This window comes from Heloderma suspectum, chromosome 5 (assembly GCF_057233095.1).
Source record: "Heloderma suspectum isolate Gila_16-S chromosome 5, 16-S_ref, whole genome shotgun sequence".
In the NCBI taxonomy this organism is placed as follows: Eukaryota; Metazoa; Chordata; class Lepidosauria; order Squamata; family Helodermatidae; genus Heloderma; species Heloderma suspectum.
Genome location: NC_139462.1, coordinates 80,666,177 through 80,683,145, shown reverse-complemented (window position 1 = coordinate 80,683,145; position 16,969 = coordinate 80,666,177). Strand labels below are relative to the sequence as shown.

Here is a 16,969-nt window from a genome sequence, read left to right as displayed (position 1 = left end):
TGTCTCCCCCCCTTTTCCAACCTCTGCAGGAGAAAGGACGAGAGAGCTTGCTATTTACTGTCCACTTTGGGGTCACCTCTTCTCACCGGCAAGCTACCGATTAGCTGTTTGCCCCTTCAGCATAAAACTGGCAGCGCTGAGCCATGCTTTTTCTAAAAGCGCGGTTAAAGTTAGGCGCAGTTTGCCCCTCAGATGTGAGGGAAGCAGGCTGGCTGTAGTTACTCAGTCCGCGGAGAGGAAGTGCTTGGCACACGCCCGAGGCACCCTCCTGCGCTATTTTTGGTGTATTTATTTATTTCATCTGCACAGCAGGGCTGAACTTCTGCAGCCCCAACCGGGGCTAAGCCCTGGCGTCGAGTGCGATGAGGCGAAGGAGGGTGGTGGGGTGGAGGAGGGGTTTCTGGACCCGCCTCCGCTGCGCTGACGCCGGGGCCGGCCGGGGTGGGGGGTGGGAAGCTAGGGGAGGTGGCGGCTCTCGGGGAGGGTGCGACAGGGTCACTGGGAGCTGTTGCTGGCGCTCCCAAAGACCAGCCCTTCGGTTTGGGCGGCGGAGCGGCCGAGTGGAGCCAAGCTGAAGCGACATGGGTGAGTTAGTTGGGGAGAAGAAAGAGCCCTCACGGAGAGGCGCCGGCCCGCTCGAGCCCGTGGTGTTGCGCCGGGGCTGCGCCGCGCTCCGCTTGCTTCCATGGAAACTTTGAGGAGAGTTGGCGTCGACTTGGCGGATTCCCGCGCACCGCAGGGCTGCCCTCCCCGCGCGTCAAGCTGTGTGGCGGGGGCTGTCCCAGAGCTGGTGACAACAGCCCCCGCCCATTTTAGGACCGGGGCAGGAAGGATGCGTGAGGCGGGGGTGGTGTTTTATGGAATGAGGGAGAGAGCCCTCTTGGAGCTGGCTCCTCTGTGCTGGGAGATTCACAGACTCGTGGGTGGTGGTGGTTTTTACAAAGCCTACCGGGCTCATCACAGGACTGTTTCGGTTGTTGTTTTAGGGTGATCCACGATGAAACAGCGGGCGGGGCTCCTGTACTTTGAAGTAAAAGAAAGGAGCATTTGGGGGAAGCACAGTTCTCTCTGCCTCTGGGACCCAAGAAGCCGCACCTGCAAAAATGGTGTTTTCCACACAGCTGCAAGAGCTGCAGGAGCCCTGTCTTCTATTGCAGCTGGTTACCTCAGGGGTTGCCTCAGAAGGGCTGTGGCAAGCTTTGGACTGAGGCCATGTGGTGGGACTGGGACTCATGCCAAAGTTTAGACAGGAGACCGAATCTGCCATAGGCAATGAGGTTTTCCTGAATGGGTTTCTGGGTGCAGGCTCAAGATCATGATGGTTTGTTATATTTTAATAGCCTTTAACCTTGCTGTCTAAATTACAAACAGGATCTTAGAATGATGGGTTTCCTCCACTGATAAAAGGGTATTTGGGTGTTTTGCCAGAACTTTCCTGATACAATGAAGTTATATCACTCTGATGGATGTGAATGAAACATTTTTGCCAGCGCTAACCTTCACAATCCTGGTTTGCCAGAATTCTGTATTAGGTTTGACACGTTTTATTTCTAGCGTGGTTAGGCTGCCTACATAATGGGAACGTTTCAGTAGGTGAGCTTTACTAATCATGGCATTTTTATGTTGGGAAGAGTTTCAGCAGCTGGATTTCTCCTTGAAATGAAGGTATTGTTTCTGAATTATTCCCTTGCAACAGAAATATGTAGGGCCAAATATTGGTTGGAGCCTTGTGCCATGTTCTGTTTTCAAGTTTCAACACAAAGGCTGTGCTGGTGCCAGCCTAGAAGCAAACCTTGAAAGGGCTGCCCAAAGGAAGGTAAATAGTCTGCTGTTGATCAATCATGATATCTTGGTGTATGATCCTCACGTCACTGCTCCCATTATGCATATTCCATCTCTGTTATCCTTTGTGCTTAAAGTTAATCCTTTCCTCTCATAAACATAATAACCCAGTTTCCCTCTTGCTGACTCACATAATGACCCTGCTTCCTCCTACCAGTCTACTTAGAAAGTGTGGGCCCCATGTTTTGAACAATAACTATATAGTATCATGGACTTTAAAGGCATCTTCCCTTATGAATGTCACATAAGAATATTCTGGCAATTGAGGAAGCAGCAGGGAGGTAGATGATTATTCCTGAGATTTTATCTGGAACTTTTAAGATCCAGCCATGTATTACATGTCTGCTTTCAGAATATGGTCCTGTCTTTAATCTTACTTTGTAAAACAAATCTCTGTTAACTTGTACACATGCCATGTGCATATATATGGTCTTTACTGTTCACCATGTATCTGATGAAGTAGGATGTAGCCTATGAAATCTCATGTAATAGTAAAATTTTGGTCTTCAAATCAAAAGACTCAGTTGTGTTTGATACCATAGATAGCTATGTTTATTTTCTTGAAGGTATAGATGAATCATATCCTGCCTCATGATTGCTGGGGATGATGGGAGTTGTACTCCAACAAAATCTGGGGACCCAAGTTTGGAAACTACCAGCCTAGATGATATTTGGATTATCCTTTAACTTAGTCTTATGCTTGCATGAATTGAGTGCACTAATGACCATTGGGATTCCCTGTTCTAGTATGTTAACAAAGCTAGTTTTGACACAAATAACTTGTAGAGACCTTTCTTTCCCAATGCCTTTTGTCTTGGTTTGTTTTTCCCCTGCTAGTAAACATCCCATCTCTGGAAGCAAGGCAGCAGTTGATTGCTTCCAAAGAATGTATTTAGTCTGAATGTAGTTCCAAGATGCAACAAGTACTACTGGAGTAGAAAATCAGATTATTATTTATCCATGCAACAGTGCCCATAAACTGTGGAATCCGGAGTGCTGGTTAATACAAAATACCAGAAGAGGGCTAAAAAAAGGTAACTGCAGTTTGTTCTGTTATAATTATTACCTACTTTTATTCCTCTGTGTCTCTAATACTTGATGCCTGTAAAATAAAACAAAATCTGGCTAGGGAATGCTGGGAGTTGTAGAACTATTTTTCTGTCAAAATATGCATAGGATTGCACCCTAAGGCTGCAGTCTTACAGCCACTTGCCTGGAAGTAAGCCCCACTGAACACAATGTGACGTACAGTCAGGGCCAGAAATATTGGAACAAGGATAACTGTTTTGGCAGTTGGCCTCTGTACACCACCACATCGAAGTTGAAAGGAAACACACCCAGATGGGATTGAAGTCAAGACTTTCAGCTGTAATTCAAGGGATTTGACAAAAGTGGGGCACTAACCATTCAGGAAGTACAGCCAGTGGCATACACCCCCCCCCCATCATTGGTGGCTCATAAGTAATGGAACTAACCAACATCATTTCAAACTTAAGGACTGCCTCTAATACCTGGATGAAAATCCTTTGCAGTCAATGACTGCCTGAAGTCTGGAACCCATGGACATGACCAAATGCTGAGTTTCCTCCCTCAAGATGCTTTGCCAGACCTTTACTGCAGCTTCCTTCAGCTGCTGCTTGTTTGTGGGTCTTTCTGCCTTCAGTCTTGTCTTCAGTAAGTGAAAAGCATGCTCTATTGGGTTGAGATCAGGTGACTGACTTGGCCATTGAAGAACATCCCACTTCTTTGCCTTGAGAAATCCTTGGGTAGCTTTTGCTGTATGTTTTGAGTCATTATCCATCTGCAATATGAAGCGGCATCCTATCAGTTTGGCAGCATTCGGCTGAATCTGAGCAGAAAGTATAGCCCTATATACTTCAGAATTCATCCTGCTGCTTTTATCAGCAGTCAGGTCATCAATAAACACCCGTGACCCAGTTCCATTGGCAGCCATACATGCCCATGCCATAACACTGCCTCCACCATGTTTGACAGATGATGTGGTATGCTTTGAATCATGAGCTGTTCCTTTCCTTCTCCATACTTTTCTCTTCCCATCATTCTGGTACAAGTTAATCTTGGTCTCATCTGTCCAAAGGATCTTATTCCAGAAGTGGGCAGGCTTTGTTAGGTGTTTGCTGGCAAAGGCTAATCTGGCCTGTCTGTTCTTGAGCATTACCAGTGGTTTGCAGCTTGTTGTGAAGCCTCTGTATTTACATTCATAAAGCCGTCTCTTGACTGTAGATGTTGACAGTGACATGCCTACCTCCTCAAGAGCATTCTTGACCTGGCTAGATGTTGTGAAAGGGTTCCTCTTCACCATGAGCAGCATTCTGCGGTCATCCACTTTAGTTGTCTTCCGTGGTCTTCCAGGCCTTTTGCTGCTGCTGAGCTTGCCAGTTAATTCCTTCTTTTTCAGGATGTTCCAAACTGTTGTGTTGGGCACTCCCACTGTTTTTGCTATCTCTCTGATGGGTTTATTTTGTTTCCTCAGCCTAATGATGGCCTCCTTCACTCACATGGACACCTCTTTGGACCTCATGTTGGGAGTCACAGTGAACAGCTACCAAATGCAAATGTAACACTCAGAACCACCTCCAGGCCTTTTCTCTGCTTGATTGGTCATGGGGTACCCAGGAAACAGGCCATACCTGGCCATGCAGCTGCTTGTCAGCCATTCGTTCCATTACTTTATGAGCCACCAACAGTGGGTGTGTGTGCATGCCACTGGCTGTCCTTCCTGAATGGTTAGTGCCCCACTTTTGCCAACCCCCTTGAATTACAGCTGAAAGTCCTGACTTCACTCCCATCTGTGTGTGTTTCCTTTCAACTTCAATATGGTGGTGTACGGAGGCCAACTGCCAAAATAGTTATCCTTGTTCCAATATTTCTGGCCCTGATTGTACTTCTGAGTAGACATATAGTATATAGGATTGTGCTATAAATATTGCAGCTCTGCTGGAAGTAAGGTCCCAAGAGTTTAGTGGGACTTACTGAGTCAATATTGATTGATTAATTCAAACTACACTAGAATAAAATACAAAAAAAGAATAAAATACTCAAGCAAAACAAATGTCAAAACAATTAAAACAATAGATCACTTAAAAGACAACACTTAAAATGCCTTGTCAAATAAAAAAGGTTTAACCTATCACCAAAGATTTCAGGGTTGGTGCCAGTCATATTATTATGGGCAGGGTATCCCACAGTTTGTACCCCACTGCAGAAAGGGCACTCTCCCTTATTGTCATGCATATAGCTCTCTTGGCAAAGGTACTTGGACAAAAGCCTCAACTGCAGATCTTAAGGGATGGATGGGTTGGCATAGGGACAGGCATTGTTTGAGGTACATGGATCACAAGTCATTCAGAGCTTTAAAGGTAAGCACCAGCAACTTGAATTGGGCTCAGAAGTGAATAGGTAAACAGTGCAGCTATTTTAGAATCAGTGTAATTTGATTCCACCTGACCCACCAGTTAAAAGTTTGGCCACCACTTTCTGCACTAGTTGTGGCTTCCAGGTTGTCTTTAAGGGCAGCTCCATGTACTGTACATTATAGTAAACTAGTCATGAGTTTATGAGAGTATAGATCAGAGTGGCCAGTCTATCATTGTCCAGGAATGGTTGCAGTTGGTGAAACAGGTGAAGCTGGTAAAAGTCACTCCATACCAGCAAAGTCACTTGGCCTCATGTGGATCAAAGATGCTGAATGCTGGATCAAAGATTACCCCCAAGCTATGTCTACACTCTCTCAGGGGTGGTGCAACCCTGTCTAGAACAAGCTGCACTTAGTTCCTGGATATAAGAACCATCTATCCACAGTACCTCCATCTTGTTGAGATTCAACTTCTATTTTATTGGCTCTTATCCAGTCCATTACTGAATCCAGACACTGCTTCAGCATCTGCACAGCCTCATTTGGCTCAGATGCCAGACAGAAATAGAGCTGTCCAAACCCCCTGATGACCTTACCCAGAGGCTTCTTATAGGTGGTAAAGAGCATGGGGGATAAGAGAGAACCTTGCAGGACCCCACAGAACAAGTGCTATAGGGTAAGGCAGAAACCCCACACTGCTATTTTCTGAAACCAACCCTGGAGGCAGGACCAGAACCACTATAGCACTGTGCCTCCACCCAGCTCACAGAGCCTGTCCAGCAGTAATATACCATGGTTGCTAGTATGAAAAGCCACCAAAAATGTCAAGGAGAATCAGTAGAGTCATACTGCCCCTGTGTCTCTCCTGACAGAAGACATCCACCAGGGCAACCAAGGCTGTTTTGGTGCCAGACCTGGGCCAAAATCCTGAATTGAAATGGACCTAGATAAACCACTTCAACCAAAAGGAACTGGAGTTGAACTGTCAAAAACCTTGTCCCCAAATGGGATATTAGTGACTAGGCAATAGTTATTGCAATCTCCTGGGTCCAAAGAGGATTTCTTAAGAAGTGGCCATGCAACCTCCTATTTCAAGGCAGCTGGGACTACTGCCTATTGTAAAGAGGCATTAATCATCTCTTGGACCCTCCCAGTTCCCTCTTGGTCTCATCCTGTGGTTTGATGTTAATAGGCAGGATGGGCAAGGGTTGAGAATACAGATTGCTGCTGGCCAAACCCCTCCAGCACTTTGTTCCTATCCTCTGGCTGCATTAACTGAATTTGATCCCACAAAATCACATTAGACGTTGCTCTGAACATGTCCACTGGAACTGTATCAATAATGGCACCAACTTCAGAATCTGAGTGACTTCACCTTCAAAGTGCCTCTTAAACTTGTCATAACAGCTCTCCAAGGGTTCTTTACTTCCCTATCAGGCTCTAGTTGTAACCCATTCACCACTCAGAAAAGTTCTACTGGACAGCTACCTGAGGATGCACTGGTGGCAGAGAAGAGGTTTACTTTAACCTAAACACCAGATCCTTCTTCTTGGAAACTCTCTATGGCTGTTGTAATGCTAATGTGCAATGCGGGGGAAGGCAACGAGAATGGGGTGCGGCCTGGATGATCCCCACCCAGCCTTCCATAGACTGAATGATGTTGAGGGATGGGGCTATACCCCCTGACATAATTTGGTCCCTGGAGGGTGTGTTGGGAAGATGATCCCCCCAGGGCATGGTCTGAAGGCACAGCCACCTTGGTGAAGCTCAGCATGTCTGCATCTGGTCAGTGCCTGGATGGGAGATTACCTGGGAATCCCATGTAGCCACCTTGAGTTCCATGACAGAAGCAAGGTGGGATATAAATATAATAATAAAAATAAATTAAAATCCTCCCAGCATGTCCACCAGCTACCAGCTTTCCTGCGCATAGGTCTTCTCCCATCAGAGAAGGCACAGGAAGTCGCTTCACCTGCCCCACTCCTCCCACTGGAGAGATGGTGCAGGGCAGGTGCAATTGAGGATCCCAGCTTTGTTAGTCCTTCACATTTCCTGTGCGAAGCCCACTCAGCCGGCACTTGCAGGAGGTCCTGCAAATGCCAGATGAATGCACAGGCACCACTCCCCCAATCCCCTTCTTAACTCTTATATCCAATCCACTGGGAGGGGGAATAATGTGTTTGCATGTAAGGGGTGTGCTTGTGGTCATAACCCTAAAACACCTTCATTTTAAGAAGCCCAGGCTCAGTTGCATCAAAAGTGCATATTTTGTTCATATTAAATGACCAAAACAATGGAATTTTTATTAGGACAAAACATACAAGTGCCATGACTGTGAATGAGACATGGTGTAGTGTTAATGAAGGTGGTGTAGATATCCCTTGTTACACCAATGATCCCCCTTGATCATGACCAAACTGGTATAGTTAAGAGTCTGAGTAACAAATTAGGACACTTCCAGTTCGAATCTCACCATTGCTGTGAACCTGTTAGATAGTCATAGGAAAGGCAACCTGCTCTCAGTCTCTGACCTCTATCTGCAATCTGGGGAAAAAAAATAGGTGTTCCTATGCAATCAGTGTGAGTGGACATATGCAACTATGGAGAATGTGTGGCCCACATCATGCTATTGGCTATGCTGGCTAGGGTGATGGGAGTTGCAGTCCAACAGTATCTGGAAGGTCACACATACCCTACCCTTTCCCTAGGCAGTTTGAAGGACTTAGTGTCATGGTCATTAACACTATTTCAGTATTTCCTTTTTAAAAATAGTAATGCTGACCTACCTTACAGGGTTGTTGTGAGCATTACAGCAAGTTAATATATGCAAATCACTTTGAAAATTCTGAAAACAATAGATAAACATTATGTATTTGTTGCTGCTGTTTATAATACTTTGTTATAGAAAGGCCTACAGAATGACAGGTTAAACAGCAGTATTTCAATTGTCCTCTTTTAAGTTTTGCATAATAAAATGTTGTTCACATTTTTAATATTTATCTCTAATGCTTAATTCTTGTTACACAGTATCCAAATCTTCCTTCTTGGAGACATTATTCATGATTTTGGAACTTGGCAGTCATATGTTTACAAAGCAGCAAGGTCTTTGGAGGATATTAAAATATGTTGTTTCAGGACTAAGTTATGCACAAGTGGTAATCCCAGTGTATACTGTGGTATTTAAATCTTCTGAGCAGAAAATTAACATAAAGACTAGAATCTACTCCTGAGTATTCTTGGACAGAAGTACTACAAGATCGCCACACATGGCTGAAATAATATATGTTGTTATTCCCTAGGTTGGAAATGAACCTGGTGCTCAAGTATATAGGAAATGCAAGTTGTGGTGTCATTACAGATAACACATGGCTCCTTTGTGTTTAACTTATGAAGTCTCTTTAGAGTAATTTATAGTTGTTTGTTTATTAGAAAGGTTTTAAAACCTTGCTGATGTGACAAGATCAAAAAGGACTTATTTCACTGCATGTGTTGTATTGTCTGAGATTGTTTGCCTTTGGAAAATGGTTTTGATTATGAAAATTTGTATTAAAATAGCACTACCTTCTTCAACAGAGCCTTTCCCTTTCTAAGTTTTAAACTACCTACTTCTTAGAGAAACATAAATGCGATTCACTGCTTTTCTCTCTTGCTTGTTATCAATGATTAGAAAAAGGAGTTCAGAGTAAGAATTTGTATTTGTTTACCAAAACTGCAAGACAGGTTTTAAACATAAGGCATAATAAAGATCCAAATAGGAGCTTACTAATCACAATTTGAAGATTGTGGAAAATTATAATGAGGACAATAAAACTGATTTATTATATTTTGGCATGAGTATAGAAGACCTCCATATTTGAAATGTGTGGAATTTTTAAAACTTGTTTTAAAATGTTGGTTAATATAGAATTCATTAAGGAATGCGAATGAATTTTTCAGTTAATTTCACACATTTTGTTTTTAAAGGACAACTGTTCTTCCAAATCTCTGCCTAATTGTAACGCAGCATGACTATTACTAGCTTAAAAATCAGTAACTGAAGGGCTGCTTTGAGCCTTACAGTAATTTTTGATTTTGGAGTGTTCTGCAAGCATCTTAATGGTCACTTCCCAAGTTTGGTCTTCCGAGTAAAACTCAAGATGCACTGATGCATCAGATGCATTGTTCAGGCAACTAGGCACATGCATTTGCTGCAGTGCAATCCTGCTCTCCAGAATCACATTTAAAATTAAAAGACTATGGAGTGTAGCTTATTAAAACTTTGCATTTTTGTTTCTTCTTGTTGTTATTGCACTTGAATATTTTCAGATATATTCAGCAGAATTCATTTTCATTCCTCCTTTTTAGGTCCCATCTTCTTCATAGTTAATTTTCACTTCTTGGGTATTATTTATGCATAGCAATGATCACTTGGCTGGGAATCCAATTTCACTCCTGAAAATGGCTATCATAGCAGGCAGGCTATACCCTTCAACCTTTGGCTTCCTTCCACTCTGAAAAGCTTTTGTGAAAGCAAAAGTTTTCCATGAAGTTAAAAACAAATCCTCAAAAACAATGAAATTTTCAGTTGAAAGACAGCTGTTGATTTATGTGATATGTACAAAGTATCTTCTATACAGAAAGTTAGTTTTAAACTCTAAAAAATTGCTGCTAACTTCATACGTTTGAGTTCTATGTGTCTATGTCACTCTCATAAGGTAGTGTTGAGTACTAACTTGCAAAAGTGTCTGTTATTGAATTGTGGGGAAAATGTGTGAAAATAAATTAAGCAAAACAACGATGTACCCACCTGTGGAAAACAGTCTAATTTTAGGTGCATGTTGTCTTGTAAATACTTTATTGAAACAAATGTGAATCTGTGGTTAAAAGCAGTTAGAAGATCCTTGCAGGTGAAATGCTTAATAGTTCAAAATTTGTGAGTGATACTCTGCTGTCATGGAAAATGGGGGTCTCAGGGAAGAGGATGTCATTCTGAGGAAGAGGGAATGATCTCTTAGAAGGGACCCAGTCCTTGGAAGGTGAACAAATATCCTCTCATGCTGAGGATGTGTCTCTGGGAGATTTGTAGTAGTAGGGGATTCAATCATTAGAAACACAGACAGTTGGGTTTGTGATGGGTACGTAGACCATTTAAATTGCCTGACTGGTGAGAAGGTTGCGTATTTCATGGGCCATCTAGATAGCTTTGTAGATAGTGCTGTGGTGGAATCAGTGGTCGTGGTCTGTGTGTCAAGAGCTCCTTGGAGGCCTCTCTCAGTCTAATCCAGTAGCCAAGTCCAGACACAGACAAAGGAATTCCTTTCAAAGCTTTATTCTTCTTTTACAACTTAGCAACTATACTGATTGCAACTAGATCTGAGCAGCACAGTACCTATGCCCTACGTTGGAACAGTTGGTCCCCATTTGAAAGGGAATTACTGGCAGAACCCTGAACTTAAGGACTAGGGAGAGTCCCTCTCCCCTTTTCCCTTGGATCCTCTGGGCGCAGCCTCCTTTCCGCGCCCTCCATCTGGCGCCGTTCTCTGCGTCTGCGTCTGTGTCGTGCATCCACCAAGTCTGCTATCTGTGCCTGGTCACTCCCTGGACTGCTAACTAAGCTAGGAATGCTGGTGGGAGGAATCTCCGTCAGCTGTTGGTCCTGGGAAAGAGGAGCGTGCTCCTCTCCCAGGAGCGACTGCTCTTCCTCAGAATCAGAACTACTCTGGGATTCTATGGGCTCAGTGTCCACCCTGACACTGTGCTGGTACCAGTGATGTGGTGAAATGTAGTTGTGGGGTCCTGGAAGTCAAATTTCGGTTGCTAGGTAGGAAGTTGAAAACCAGGACCACCAAAGTGGCTTTCTCTGAAATGCTACTTGTTCCATGCACAAGGACAGCTAGACAGGCAAAGCTGACACGTCTCAATGTGTGGATGAGATGACAGTGTAGAGAGGAGGAGTTTAGTTTAGTTAGGTAATGGGGAACATTTTGGGACAAGCTGGGCCTGTACAAGAGGGACAGGATCCACTTGATCCAGAATGGAACCAGACTGCTGATGCCTAACATAAAAAAGGTGGCAGAGCAGTTTTTAAACTGATCACTGGGGGAAAGCCAACAGGAGCTGGGAAGCATGCAGTTCAGGTTGAATCATCCCTAAGATGAAAATGTTTCCAATTGCCTAAATGGGGACAGGGAGGGAATAGGGCATGAGCATATGGTGGAACATGATAGCCCATCAAAGAGGCCTAAGGGCTATAGCAGAAGATGCACAAGCCAGAGACATCTGTGGAGGGACACCATATATAGGTATTTCTATGCTAATGCTAGAAGTCTCTGACCCAAGATGGGAGAATTGGAGTCCCTGGTTTTAAAGGGGAATTTAGATGTAGTGGAAGTAGTAGAAACTAGTGCTGGGCCAAAACTTTCTCCCACATTTTTTTTGACCATTTTCATTCAATTTGATAGAAAATAAATTGTTTTTGAAAAGAAATTCAGAGGAGGAGAAATTTTGGAGAAATTCTCATGGGTTGGGTTTGGGGTTCTTGTGCTTACCTTACTTGTGAGGTGGCTGAGGAGTGTGCATGAGTGTCCTGACTGTATTCATACAATAATCTCTGTGGCAGCCTGTAGCCTCCTCGGCTTCCTGCACTTAAGTTAAAGCCATCATGAGGCAATTCTTCCCATGGGGCTTTTTCAGTTCAGGAACTACAGGTGGCCTGGGAGGCTGCAGAGCAATGGAAAGATGTGTAATAGAGAGAGAAAACACACACAGCACCCTTGGCCACCTCGCAGTGATTAGGTAAGCTCAAAAATACCACTAAAAGAAATTCAAAATTCTGCCTCAAAACAGTGGAAGCCTCACCACTGTTGATGCTGTTGTCACCTACAGAAGTAGTGCAATCAACCAAAAACCCTTAGGAAAAATGAAAGAACTTGTGCTACAACCCCTACCAATAGTGAGCCCAATCTCTGAGAAATTGTTGGAGAATTTCTCCTCCCCTAGGAGAAATTCATTGAAATTGTCCCCCCAATTTCTCTGCCCATAAATAGGCTGGAGAATTTTGAGAGGCCAGTTGTGCACAACTGTAGGAAAAACATTGTGGAACAGAGAGAACCAGTGGGATACAGTCATCTCTGAATATAAACTCTATAGGAAAGACAGGGAAGAGCATACTGGAGGAGGTGTCACTCTGTATGTCAAAGAGGACATTGTACCAATCTGACTAGAAAACCTACAAGGGGCAGACTACATAAGTTAGTATGTAAATGTTTACGTAGGCTAAGACGTACCAAAATAAAGAATGCAAATGGCGGCGCGTTTTTTTTAAAAAATCAGCCGTGATAGGCTACGTAAACATTTACGTAGCCTATCATGGCTGACTGCAGGGACGCAAACGGCAGCGGCTACGGCCGCCGCCATTTGCGTCCCTGCTAGCCAGCGGCCGGATGTCCGGCTGCTGGCGGAGCTGGCTGGCAGCTCCGCAGAATCGCTGCGGAGCACAGCCGGCCGGCCAGGATTCCGGGGGGGAGGAACGGAGCGCCTCTCCCCCGGCCAGGATTCCGGGGGGAGGGACGGAACGCCTCCCCCCCCATCAACATAATCCGCGGAAAGGTAAGTCACTTTCGTACATCCCTATGTGGCTAGACAGCCGCAATCAGCTGTCTAGCAGAAAAAGCAGGGCAGGAGAAGCGTGGAGGGAACGATCCCCTCCATGCTTCTCCTGCCCTGCTTTGGATAGGCAGTTGCCTCTGAGTTCAGAGGCGGAAACCTATCTAGATAGGATTGTGCCCTAAATATATCAGAAGCAGGAAACAAGCTAGGGAGGCAGATGACAGCAGAGTTAAAGGAGTACTAAAGGAGGATAAGGAGATTGCGGAGAAGTTGTCATGAATTATTTTAATCTGCCCTTCACTGTAGGACAGATACCTGTGCCTGACCTGATGGTTTTAGGAAGGGAGTATGAGGAACTGAGGCAAATAGTGGTGACAAAAGATGAAGTTTTCAAGCTTATCGACAAATTGAAAGCTAATAACACCCCAGGCCTGGATGGTATTCATCCTAGAGTTCTTAAAGGGACATGTTAAAGATATGCAACATTTCCCTAAGATCAATCTCTATACAACAGGAATGGAGAACAGCCAATGTAACAGCAATTTTTTTAAAAAGGAGCCTAGGGGTTCTGGGAAATTAGAGGCCATTTTGCTTAACATCTGTTCAAGGTAAATTGAAAGCATTATTGAAGATAAAATTAGTAAGTATATAAAAGGACAAGCCCTGCTGAAAAAGAATCAACATGGCTTCCTCAGAGGTAAGTCATGTCTCACTAACCTTTGAGAGTTCTTTCAGAGTACTGATAAATATATGGACAGTGGAGATCCGGTAGACATTTTTTCACTTGGATTTTCAAAAGGCTCTTGACAAAATCCCTCACCAAAGACTCCTGAGCAACCTTAAGAGTCATGGAATAAGAGGAGAGGTTCTCTTATGGATCAGTAACTGGTTAAAGTACAGAAAGCAGAGAGACGGCATAAATGGTAAATTCTCCCAATGGAGGGAAGTAAACAGTGGGGTCCCACAGGGATTTATATTGGGACCAATGCTTGTCAACCTGTTCATAAATGATCTGAAATTAGGAGTGAGCAGTGAGGTGGCCAAGCTTGCTGACAACACCAAATTATTTAGGGTGGTTAAAACAAAAAGGGATTGTGAAAAGCTCCAGTAGGATCTCTTCAAACTGGGTGAATGGGTATCAAAATGGCAAGTGTGGTGCAATGTAAGCAAGTGTAAAGTGATGCACCTTGGGGCAAATAATCCCATCTTCACAACTGAGCTAGTGTGACTGACCAAGGAAGAGTTCTTGGGATTTTGGTGGACAGCTTGATCAAAATGTTGACACAGTGTGTGGCTGCTGTGAAAAAGGCAAATTTCATGCTAGGCATAAATAGGAAAGGAATTGAAAATAAAACTGCCAGTATCATACTCCCCTTGTATAAATCGGTGGTGTGACCACACTTGGAATAATGTGTACAGTTCTTGTCACTGTACCTAAAAAGGATATTGTAGAGTTGAAAAAAGTGCAGAAAGGGCAACTAAAATGATCAAAGGCCTGGAGCAATTCTACTATGAGGAAAGGTTACAACATCTGGGACTGTTTAGCTTAGAGAAAAAGCTGGTAAGGGGAGACACGATAGAGGTGTACAAAATTATATGTGGTGTGGGGAAAGTGGATACTTATAATTTCTGGATAAAGTTATATTTTCTCCCTCTCTCATAATATTAGAACATGGGGTCATCCAATGAAGCTGATTGATAGGAGATTCAGGAAAGATAAAAGGAAGTTCTTCACACAGCACATAGTTAAAATATGGAATTCACTTCCACAGGATGTGGTGATTGGCACCAATTTAGATGGCTTTAAAAGGGGATTAGACAGATTCATGGAGGATAAAGCTATCAGTGGCTATTGGTCCTGATGGCTATATGCTATCTCCAGTGCCAGAGGCAGTATGAAGTACACCAGATGCTGGGGAACACGGATGGGAGGGTGCTATTGCACTCATGTCCTACTTGTGGGTTTTGGTCTGGTCCAGCCTGGCACTTCTTATGTAAAGATGTGTGTTTATATAGTCTGCCAGGCCTTGCAACCATAGAGCTGGCAGGCTGTGTTATGTGTGGAACCTGGCTATAGACTCAGTGGGGCTTTTCCAGGGAGTAAAGCTTTCTTTCTGGATATACAAGGCAAATGGAACAGGACAGTGAGAGGCTATGCACCAGAGTAGAGTGGGGAATCATCCTAGGGAAAGGTCATCCCAGGAAAGAGTCATATTAAAAGTCCATTGGACCTCAAGTTTATTCTCAGAACTGAGACGCACCAACATGAGAGATGGCTAAACAGAAAGAAAGAATGACTGCTGAAACTCCACGTTAGTTATTGGTTTGCAATAAAAGGAGCAAAGGACTCAGTGGGTTAGATGCTGAACTCAGGCTGTGTTAAAACAAAGGGAACAATAGTTTGATTCTGGCAACTGAATAGAGGGCTCAGAGAGGTTCCCTTCCCTTGATTAATTTTTCATCCAGCTGGCTATACAAAGTGGCACAATTTAAAACAAAAAGTGTCATTAAGGGTGCTCAGTTAGCACTTGGCCTGGCTTGGCTTACCTGGCTGAGATGTGGGGATATATCAGGATTGCACCATTTTTCCATCTAGGAATTTTGGTTGGCCAGTTAAAAGGTTACCTTTGTAGGCTGGTTGGTTGGGTAGTGGCATGGCAATCAGGCAGGCATTTGCATATTTTCTCTGGATGCAGAGAACAACCTTCTTTATCTAACCAGGGAAGAAGTATGCACCTTCTATGGCTCCTTTGCCCCTGTGGTGGTTCCAGAGCCTTAACAGTGTGCCTGGCAGCTCCTGGACTATGCTTTCCAGAACAAGACAGACTGTTGAGCCAAGGTGTCAGGGTAATGCCAGTTAAATTCATAGCACACAGTACATGTGTCAGAGATCTAGCACATCTGGAGCTCCTGTGTAACAAATTTCTATCACTATTGCTGTTCTTGCAATACCCTTACATGACAGTAGCAGAAAGAATTGCCAAAACTAGCACTCTGAATTTCTATCAAGAATTATCTTCCATGATTAGTCTAATGTATGCTGCTATTTTGGACTGAATTGCTGTATGGTAATTTTCTTAGCTGCCTTGAGCATGCCAGTGAAAAGGAAGGATCTAAATCAAACAAACAAGGCCCTAACAGGGGTTGATAGTAGCTGGGTCTTGTGACAGTTTGGAGATGAAGGAAAGAAAAGTACAATCTGTTCTCTCTGTTTGCCACCTAGCATGAATCTAGATGATTACTGGAGATTAGCTGGAAAACTGACAGATGTGTTTTAAAATTTTCTCATACCATTCTTCTGATGCTTTATCTCTGGAGGTAGTTGTAAGAAGTAGGCTGCAATAATAAACCAACAAACAAAAGTGTCATAATTCATTCCACCCAGTAGAGGACAGTGTACCTTAATGTACCAGTTCATTTGGAGCTGTGTATGAATATCAGTTTGTCATTTTGTTCCCATTTTATTTTAGAGTGCACGTAGTAAACATGAAGTTGCAGGCGTTGCATTACTTTCAAACCACTAAAGGTCTCTGTCTGATTTAATGAAAATTAGGGTGTGTGGTAATTAGTGCTTGATTGGTATAGCCGCTTGGAACTATTGTCTCTCACATACTTATTTGACAGTTTCTGTAGTCCTACAAACTTCATACAAGGGCACTATAGGCTCCATCTCCATTGGAAATTTCTATCACCTGCTTGAACCTTGATGTTTGCCTTGTGCTTTCTTTTCCTTTATCTCTCTGTCTCACCTGAAAGAAAACTTTTGAAATCCCCCCATTTGGGAGATACGCAGGATTCCACTGTGGGGTTAGGTTGCACATCTCCTGGGGTGAAGAGGCAAAAATTATATTTCAGTTGTATAAAAACAGGAAATCTGTTTCAGATATACAGAAACCGGAAGTAGATGGTATTTTCCCCTCTAATGCTCTCTCTGAAGTCATTATTGGTAACAGGAAATTTTCATAGACTTGTCTCCACTGGTGTGAATTGGTACACAGACTGCTGCCCTTAGTAGGGGACATGCTATTTGTTTAAAGACAGCTGCAGTGGACCAGAGATTTCTTCTGTGATGTAGTGCATATAGCTTCCTAACCCCCCAAAGGTTTTTGTATTTATCTTGGCGATGAAATTGGCTCTGTCCATCACATGGAGGTTGCTGGAAAC

The 16,969-nt window shown here is 43.6% G+C and overlaps 1 protein-coding gene across 2 annotated transcripts in view; it reads left to right on the top strand.

Moving 5' to 3' along the window:
• Nucleotides 1-438: 438 nt before the first annotated feature.
• The window catches only part of GPM6A (glycoprotein M6A), a 278,183-nt gene continuing 261,652 nt past the window's right edge, over nt 439-16,969 (top strand). For both annotated transcript variants that reach the window (XM_084856487.1, XM_084856486.1), the window contains exon 1: nt 439-585. In XM_084856487.1, coding sequence (XP_084712613.1) covers nt 582-585 — 4 coding nt within the window. In that variant the 5' untranslated portion in view covers nt 439-581. The remainder of the gene's footprint in view (nt 586-16,969) is intronic.